This window comes from Chaetodon trifascialis, chromosome 7, assembly GCF_039877785.1.
Source record: "Chaetodon trifascialis isolate fChaTrf1 chromosome 7, fChaTrf1.hap1, whole genome shotgun sequence".
Classification (NCBI taxonomy): Eukaryota; Metazoa; Chordata; class Actinopteri; order Chaetodontiformes; family Chaetodontidae; genus Chaetodon; species Chaetodon trifascialis.
Window position 1 is genome coordinate 10,707,723 of NC_092062.1, and position 9,191 is coordinate 10,716,913.

General features: G+C 42.3%; 1 protein-coding gene across 1 annotated transcript in view; it reads right to left on the minus strand.

The window, feature by feature from the left end:
- Positions 1–8,759, minus strand: part of LOC139334155 (plectin-like) — a 154,777-nt gene extending 146,018 nt beyond the window's left edge. Inside the window, exons 1-2 of the mRNA XM_070966917.1 lie at positions 8,182–8,759; positions 4,846–5,045 (exon numbers count right to left, since the gene is read on the minus strand). Of these exons, the coding sequence (XP_070823018.1) occupies positions 4,846–5,035 (190 nt within the window). The 5' untranslated portion in view covers positions 5,036–5,045; positions 8,182–8,759. The remainder of the gene's footprint in view (positions 1–4,845; positions 5,046–8,181) is intronic.
- Positions 8,760–9,191: the final 432 nt, after the last annotated feature.

Genomic DNA, 9,191 nt, shown 5'->3' on the forward strand with positions numbered 1-9,191 from the left:
AAAGGTCAAACCTGTAATAAAAAGGGCAGAAATAAAGCTGTTCTGTCTGATAGGCTCCTTCAATGAGCAGAAAACTTGCTGTCTGCTGTAACAAGGCAGAGCTCTGTAGCACCAGGGGCACAAGGAATACACTATGTACTGCAGTCAATGCTATTTGAGACGGGTGTGGGAGATGAGACAAATTTTCCAGAAGCTGTGACGACTCTCCAGGATGAACACTTCCAGGCTACCAGCCGCTTTGACAGAAAGTGCCACCTAGTGGGCAAATGGCTTATTGCTGTCTGAAGAATAACCAGTAGCTGTGACCACTTCACAGCACAGAGCTTGCTCTATGATAAGATGACATTTAATAAGCTATTGTCACGCTTCTTAAACTACAGGTGAAGAGGCAGAGCCCAGCATTTGTAATGAAAATCAACATCCTGAGAGTTAGTTTTCCCAAGACATTGAGGAACATGATTAGAAATACAAAGAAGCTTTCATAGGTGAATCAGAACGACTGTGAGGCACAATATGATAAAATTATGTTGTATTCAGCTCTAATATTTCCATTAAATTTCTTTATTGCCCTATTTTGAAAGCTGCCTGAGGTAAGAGTCTTAGTATGTCTATGGAGTAAATGCCAGTGTTGGTATCACTGCATTTGTGTAGATTTACACCTCTGCAGGGGCGTCTTTTCTCTGGTCCTGTCGTGGTACACACTGATACCAAGAGGAACAGACAGTGGGTGACTCACAGAATTGCCCATACAGCTTGTAATACAAAAGCTATGTAGATACTTAGAGCTCTGTACATTCCCACTGATCATTTCCACAGTAAATCTCTTCTCTTCTTCAGAGAGAGAGAGAGAGAGAGAGAGAGAGAGAGAGAGAGAGAGAGAGAGAGAGAGAGAGAGAGAGAGAGAGTCTCTGTGTGGCATCATCTCAGTATCAGATCATAGCCTCCCCATAATAAATAATTGAGGAGCACTTTGCAGGGCTGTTTGCTGTTTTAAGCACAGCTTGGAGTCTCAAGGCTGATCCTGGAACACATACTGTAACGGTAAAGGCAGTCAGCATTTAGCAAACAAAGTTCAATTAATGTCAATACACTTGATGTATTCAAATTATTGCAACAATTAACACAAAAGGCACACAGTATGAGATTTTACCACTACTGCCTTTACAGTTATTATGGTTTTATCTGTAACATGTTTCATTTTATTTATTGGAGACTGTAATACGCGCATATGTGCACTAACCAAGCTATAAGTCCATTGGAACTACAGGGTGAAACTTCATCTAAAATATTTCTTCATAATGTTTTCAATATAACAACCTGATAAATATAAATTTCTTCAAATTAAAAGTCTGTTGACTGCACAAAAAGGCTGAAGACTGCAAGTGTGAAGATGAAAAACAATCAGAGGGTGTTGAGTAACAGACAAGTGGGCTTACAGGACCCCTCTCACTAGCGGCTCCATGCTACTAGCACAACACACCAAATCTGGCCCATACGCAGTACTACATGGTATGCTTATCACCAGGACCATGATGTGCATGTTCTTTATTTTTATCTATTAGCTATTTCTTACCTATTCAATATTTTTAAGGTTTTTCTTGTAAAATGGGTGAACAGCCCACCAAAGACTTGTCCATTCCCTGAAATGTGCCTCTCAAGTGACGGTCAAACACCCACGTCAACAGTCAACCACAAGGTGGCAGGGTGGAGTGTCTGGCCTGGCACGGAGCCAGGATTTGACTGCAGTTCTCATGCATACATTAAGGACTCTATACATTCTCCCGCCAGCATAGGGAATGACCTCTGACCTCTCTCTCTGCCCCCCTGTTGTGACCCCAGAGCCACACTTTGGACAGTGAATTCTCCCTGTGACCAGTCTGACAGCTGACTGGCTGGAGAACTTTCAACTCAATCATTCACTGATTTGTGAATGAGTGTACACTGAGAATCCACAAATAGTACAAGGACACAGGAGAGAAAAATACAATCTACTTTATTCATTCATAGTACGGAACTCTGGCTGCTAAAACAAAATGCAGATGACCAGTTTTGCATCATCTAAAGAAAGAAGACATTTCTATTAAAAAATCATCAGTGGAGTAGTGAGTGATTCTTGAAACAGACTTTAACAATGGTTACACCTCTTGATCGGATGGTCACATCAGGTCCTCATGTCAACCCCAATGGAGTCTCCTCATTCCTATTTAGAACTTCCTAATGTCACGGCTCGGTAACAAGATCTGATGGTGTTTATTTCATTGAGGCTCTCACTTAACACCTTCTCTCAATCTCTCTTAGCAAGGCCCATTCTCACAGGTGATTAGAAATGTGTCTAAGTTGCTGTAATAGGTAATTAGAAAGCTAAATGTAATTTGAAAAGTAAGGTAATTTAGAGATCTGCAAAGTTGAGACCAGTCATGTACTCCAAGGACTGCTGACAAGACATAAAAAACCTGTCCCATATAGCCTGAGCTCAAGTTACAGAGTTACATAAATAAAATCTCAAGCCATTAGTCCAGGAATTTTTCCAAACTCCTTAATACATGGACTTAAATAATAATAATAATAATAATAATAATAATAATAATAATAATAATAATAATAATAATAATAATAATAAAAGTGTTTCAGGCCGCTGCTGATACATAAAATTGTGGCTAGAATAAAAAGACACAGATACTGTGATATCCGTACATTTCAGTGTTTAAAAATGTTCCTTTAAACAACTGATTAAACTGCAGGAGCTGTAGGATTTCACAACCCATACGGGAGGATGCAATGCTTCTAAAGAAGCAGAGAAACAGTAGAGTGCTGCTTCAGCCACACAGAAGGTTATCACTGACAAGAACTGCACATAGTCCGCTTCTGATGCCCTTCTAGCACATGCTCATCTGTATACAGTCAGTGATTCTGTAGCAGCCGGTCAGTCAGTCAGCAGAGCCCACAACAAAAGCTCAGCCTCACCCATGGGTGCTGACACAGCTTGACCTGGCCTTCTGATGCACAGGAGAAGAGCAGTACAGGACGCAGGCCTGTTGTAGGTGCTTAAGTTATGCAAACTTCCCCTTAACTGGGAAGGAGCACAGCATTCCAAAACAAACACGATCAAAGACGTATTGTGCTAAAATTACAGCACACAGGGGGAGGACTGACCATCTCATGTCTGCACTACAATGATGAAGAAGTCGTAGAAATTTACTGTTTGTCTCAGCGACCGATAACGTCCATTATGGCCATCAGAATTCTCCAGTTATCTCTTCATCATGTGAGTGCAGGTGTGGGGTTGTCCTGCCTGTCTATACTGACTCAACAGTCTCACACATTTTCAGAATTTATGTAATGCAATCTGTTCCTGCATATCTGCCAACACTGATGCTATATATCTGTGAAAAACCAATAATGTCTGATCATATTAGCCTGCTGAGTCGAGCTCTGCCTTAGGCTCTGCATCGCAATGTGATGAGGTATTTTAATTTACTGTGTCATAACAGTTATATCACTCAGGAGCAAATTCAGACAAGTGCATGATTATATTATTGATAGGAGTCATGTCATATTATCGAGGTGTACTGCTAATTACATGTAATGAGGAATGATTATGGCTAGTCATTTCTTGTAAAGCCACGTCTTTGATTAATTTTTGTTGTCAGTTTTACTGACATCTTCACTGACCATGAGCTGTGAAAATGTATCTAACACTTGGTCTCAGGCAATCAGCACAGCACAGCAATGGCACTGCTAACCCGTAGTGTAAATAAATAATGTGTTTCCAACATCCCGACAGTTGAATTGGACAGGATCCCAGACTATTGTCTGAGCAGAAAAGGGCCACACCTCACACTTGGAAAACTACCGTCCCTTGCTGCTTTCCTCGCCTTAATGTATAAAGTGAATATCCTGTTCAGCTTGCAAAACCCATCATTAGTCTGCAGAGGAAATATATACCAAATATACTGTATGTACAAAAAATTTGTTAGATTTCCTTTCTGCACGTGATCCTGTTCTCTGCTACCCCCGCAAGACAAAGATGGGAAAAACGTTTAGGACTTAATACTTTATCACCATCCCAAGTGCACAAATTCCAGGTACCTAGCTGCTATTTTAAAACATGTATAAGCACATTTACACCACCAAATGTAACACATGCTGGTATGAATATGTGACCCGTGGAATTCAGTGGTCAGTATCAATATCAACGAGCTCTCCACAAATTGATGTCATGTCTGACTAGTTCCACCCAGAATGCAAATAAGGACATACCCACAGAGGACAATGGCCCTGACGTAATTAACACACAAGCTTTCAATTGCTTTACATAGCCAGAAGAATCAACATTCTGAATAACGTCCTTTATTCCTTGTTCATGGCGGCTGATTTTCAAAGGTGAACAGTCTGGTTTCCACTGCAGGTGGGAGACACAACACCCAGTGTCAAACAAATCTTAAAATACACTCCACATTATTCCTGTAAAGTCGCTAATTTTCCTTTTTTCCTTAAAAGACACATGCTCACATTTCCAACCGGCAAAAACCAAACTTTACACTAAGTTTTAGTGCAACTTATCCTTTTAGCTACTAATGAGCTTGCTAGATGACAGTTGCTGGCACTTTCGTTTCCCTCCCCAGTGACTCTTTAACAACGAAATAGCGTACAGTCCCAAGAACAAAGAGCTAGGGGGGATACACGACACAGTAGGCCAAAAAGAAAATAGAAAGATTTGTGACTGACTAGCGCTGTTTCGGCTTATGTTTCAACAACAGGAGGTTCCTCTTTCGGTTACAGCGAGTAGATGTACACACTATATGACGTGTGAGCGGCACACTGCAGTAGCTGTGGTCATCCTACCTGCGATGCGAATCACAGCCCTCTCTGCTGGATCCAGGACCTCCCCAGAAGCTGACTTGGAGCGTTTGACCCTCTGGTGTTTGGATAAGTTCCAGGGCAGCGTGTCTCCAGGACAGGGGACACTGGTCTTCTCTCCATAGCTTTCTTCCAGAGGGGTTCGATCTCTGCGTCTGTCTTTACGCGATGCCATCTCCTACCTTCTGGAGAGATTAAAAGACAGAGTTTGAGACTGACTGTTTGAATGTTTCAGATTATGTAGACCATCACAAGAACGCCTCAGACTTGACACTTAGAGTATGATGTGATAGAAATGTATCTTCATAATGATCACTTAATGCTTAATGCTTGACCTGCACACATCAGACAGGCTCTATTTTTGTGCTATGTCTATTAAAAGATAAAAGATACATGATAAAAGAAGGACACAGGAACTGCCATGCTTACTTTACTGCGAATCATCAAGTACAGTAGTTTAACCCTGCCAATAGTGACCATCAGGTGTCCAAGGCCTCTAAAAGTAAACACTCCACAATTTCTAGCCAAATCTCTCGCCACATATCAGGCTAAACATTAAACCACTGACTAATAGCTGGAACCAAGTGGTAAAAGAGAGACACTCAAGCTTTATTAAAGCATTAGGTGTTGTGCCAGTCTTTGTCCTTTGAGCTGTGACCACACCTCCTCTAATGTTTAACTGCCACTGAAATGTATGACAAGATAAAACTCAAACTACTTAATGTTGGAGTGCCATAAAATGCAAAATGCAGGGTGAGACACACAATGTACTTTGTAAAATATGACCAGAGGCATGTGGAGATGCCTGCAGGGAGAGGCCCCATGACCATGATAACAGCATATATGGATCTTCAACTTGTCCCATGCAAAACTGAAGATGTTACATTGCAGCTCCATGGCTATTTTGCTCTTCTCATGTGGACTTAATGACATTATCAAAGGATTGCTCCATCAATGTAGCACAGTGCTCCTTACAACAGTGTTAAGCTCACAGAGAACTATTTTTTTCTTTTAAAAGGATCAAATAGATGCAGCAGAACCAGAGAAATCGAAAATGAATGTCAAAACATCCCGCCTACATTACCCACAATGCAACTCCACCACCAACAGTTCAGTCAGAGATTCAGGTGTGTTATGCTTATGGGCCAATGGAGCCTGGAGCAGCTAGCCTCAAGCGGAGATGAGGAGTGCAATCACTTTCTCAGACTTCAGGCAGCTCTCTCTGGAGCCACACAGGCTTTCTACCCCTTCATCCACATACTGTACGCAGCAGTACTCCTCAACACCTGTAAACTTTGAGGGGTAAAATTGGTGGAGTTCCCTTTTAAGTCGACACTGCATACTGCAGACTGTTCACTGACTATGTAATTTAACAAGTAATATAATGAATTTCTGATTAGCAAAAAGCTAAAATGCCGCTTGTAGGAAGTGAAGTATTCATCACTGGATGTCACAGTGTAGAACTGCTTGACTTTGCTGACAATCATCTCACTCTGGGTTTTGTTTAGGCTTTTTGCTCAGTCTCTGACCTTTGCCTTTAAGTTAACTATTTACCAGTAATGTGCAGCATTCATTATAAATAGTGACAGAGCAGAAAGGATATCTGTGTCACTGTGAAATACCACAACTCCCTATGACATGCACGACATCACACTCATCTCATTCCCCATTAATTTTTCGGTTCAGTACATTGTGTGTAGTGCCATGGGGAAATGAGTCCTCCATAAAAGTGTCCTCTTTGCTGTGAAGACCCAACAATGGCTGCTATCAAGGCAAGTACGCTGCATGTCCCGAAGACTGAAGCTATGTTTCCTGAAAGGATCTCTGACATGACACCACCTGTCACTTTCTGTCATGTCATGACACAATCACTTAACTTTCTGTTAAATATTCCAAGAGACCTTCAGAGGCATGCTCTAACTTAAACTGCATCAACAGTGACTTGGAAAATATGCACGTTATTGAATTATTGGAGTAGAGAAATAATCCTGCAGCCAATGTTACGACAGAGGCACATCCGCTGTGAGAGATAGCCCTGCGCTCGAGCACCTGCACTGTAACAGCAGATGATAGCACTATTGTAACCTGCCTTAATATTGTCACAGCTGACCTGAGTTCAGTGTTCACTCCTTTGAGAAGTTATCATATTGTACATGTAAATGTTCTCGCAGTCCAGCTCGCACTGGACCAGGACGTCGTCATAAAACAGGATTAAGGAGCAAGGTTCATATAAATGAAATGAAAATGTTAATGATAATATGACCTATTTCAGTTATGTGTTTCCATGTAAACACAGTACGTATCTTTTCTGGAGCAAAGTCTACATTATTCACCGCCTAGACTTGTAACCTTTGAAGGTTAACATTGTCAGATACTATATGGTAGCACACAATATGCTCCTTGCTGGTCAAGATCCGGTGATAAGTCAGTGATAAGAAACAGTAATTTTACAGTGATGTCATTGCACTTGTTTGTGATATCATCCCAGGAATGTGTGTTTTCATAGCTCACCTGTGATATGTGTGTCCTTACTTTTGAGATGAGTTTTACCCCAGTCTAATCATGTCCCATGAGCTGGCCTTATGGTCATACTGCACTATAGTAGAAACGTAACACACACCAAGGGTTGTAGTGAGGTGCTGATCACTGGAAGCAAACTTGACAAAATGAACGAAGTGATCAAGATCCTGAGGTCCGAGGCATCATCAGAATAAAAGAGAAATGCATATGGAACCAGAGTGTGCAACACTTTTTCTTCTCTCTACACTGCATTACAGACCACACAGTAATGACTTACAGAAACGAATGGCCAGTGCTGCTGGGTGACAGTAAAAGCCAGTCTGCTAACTAGCTCATAAATTTAATAATTGCAGAGTCTGTGATCTCATTATTAGCAGCACTGTGGGCCCTCACCAAGCCCTCCGCTGATAGGATTTAGGCCCAGATACATGTAGTGTAATGCTGTTGACAGTTTGACTGTGCAATTGTCTGCACATGTATAAACTGCAACAGGAGTGTCAGCTACAGTATCATCTAATGAGGAAGATATATTCAGAGCTATGGTGCAATTAAACTATGCATGATTTTGCTGGGCACCTCCAGGAACCTGAAATTCCTAAACACCGGCCTGATGCACCTGCAACAAACTGATCCCAGTGCACACTAGAGTGAAGAATGTAATGACTCAGTGATGCAAGTTAACAGCTGACTACTCTCCTGTCACTGCTCAAACCTACCAGTTTCTCTTGAACTGTTTACCCAGGCACAGCTGCACACACACATACACGCACACATTTGCAGTGGGGACGTGTGTTGTCTTACCTTGCTGCTGTGCTGGATCAGTGCGTAAAAGCCTGTCAAACAGCCATGAATGCATGCGCTGATACTTCAGTCTGTGTCCTGCAGGTTTTCGCCACCCAAGACAAATGAAGTCCCTGAAAGCCCGTGTGTGTGGCAGCGCATTGGCATGTGTGTGCCGGTAATGGTAAGATAGCCACTCCTTTTACGGGAGGCAGGGCTGGAGGAGGCTGGAGAGACGACCCGCGGCGCAGAATCCGCAGTCATCTGTAGTTTTTTCTCTCGCCCTGCTCGCTTTTGTTTCTCATCCAACATCCCTCCCCGGCGACACCTCGGAATTTAAAGGTCGTTGATCATTCATGCAATCGTTCACTGACACCCGGGAGCTGCCAAATGCTGCTTCTGACCTTCATAATTGCGGAGAAAATGGGAAGCAGGACCTGCTGTGGAGCCACTGTAGCGATCCAGAGCAATTAACAGCGTTTCTCCAGCAGCGGGGTCCTGCGCTGCGGTGAAAAGCTGATAGACTCACTGTTCGATTAGTTGGCCTGGTTGTCCCGGACTGAGCGATGCAGCCTGCAGACAGCAGAGCTCTCAGCGACAAGAGTTTTAGAAAATGTTTCGGCTGTGGTGATGTTTGGATGAGGCTATCCTAATTAAATATTCACGTGTGAACAGATATCACGTGACACATATGCTGTGATAAACAGATGCAAACACTGTGACCTCATGCTGGAGGTCTATACTTTGAGTATACTGCAGTAAACCTAACACTGGCACCTATGAGGGATCAGTTAAACAGCAGCATGTCACTCAGGCCATTACAATATTATAGCCCCTGCAGCAGGAAATGTGCCGTCTGAAATAATTTGAGCAATTTAGCCAACTATGAATATTTATTGGTCAAGCTGCGTTGAATAGTTATCATGTCATGGGCAGATAAAATATTATAGCTACCATATGCAGGCTCTTTGCAAACATAGGGGTATAATTTGTCAGTGTCTGTAGCATACAAGCAAAGGACTGTGAATCAA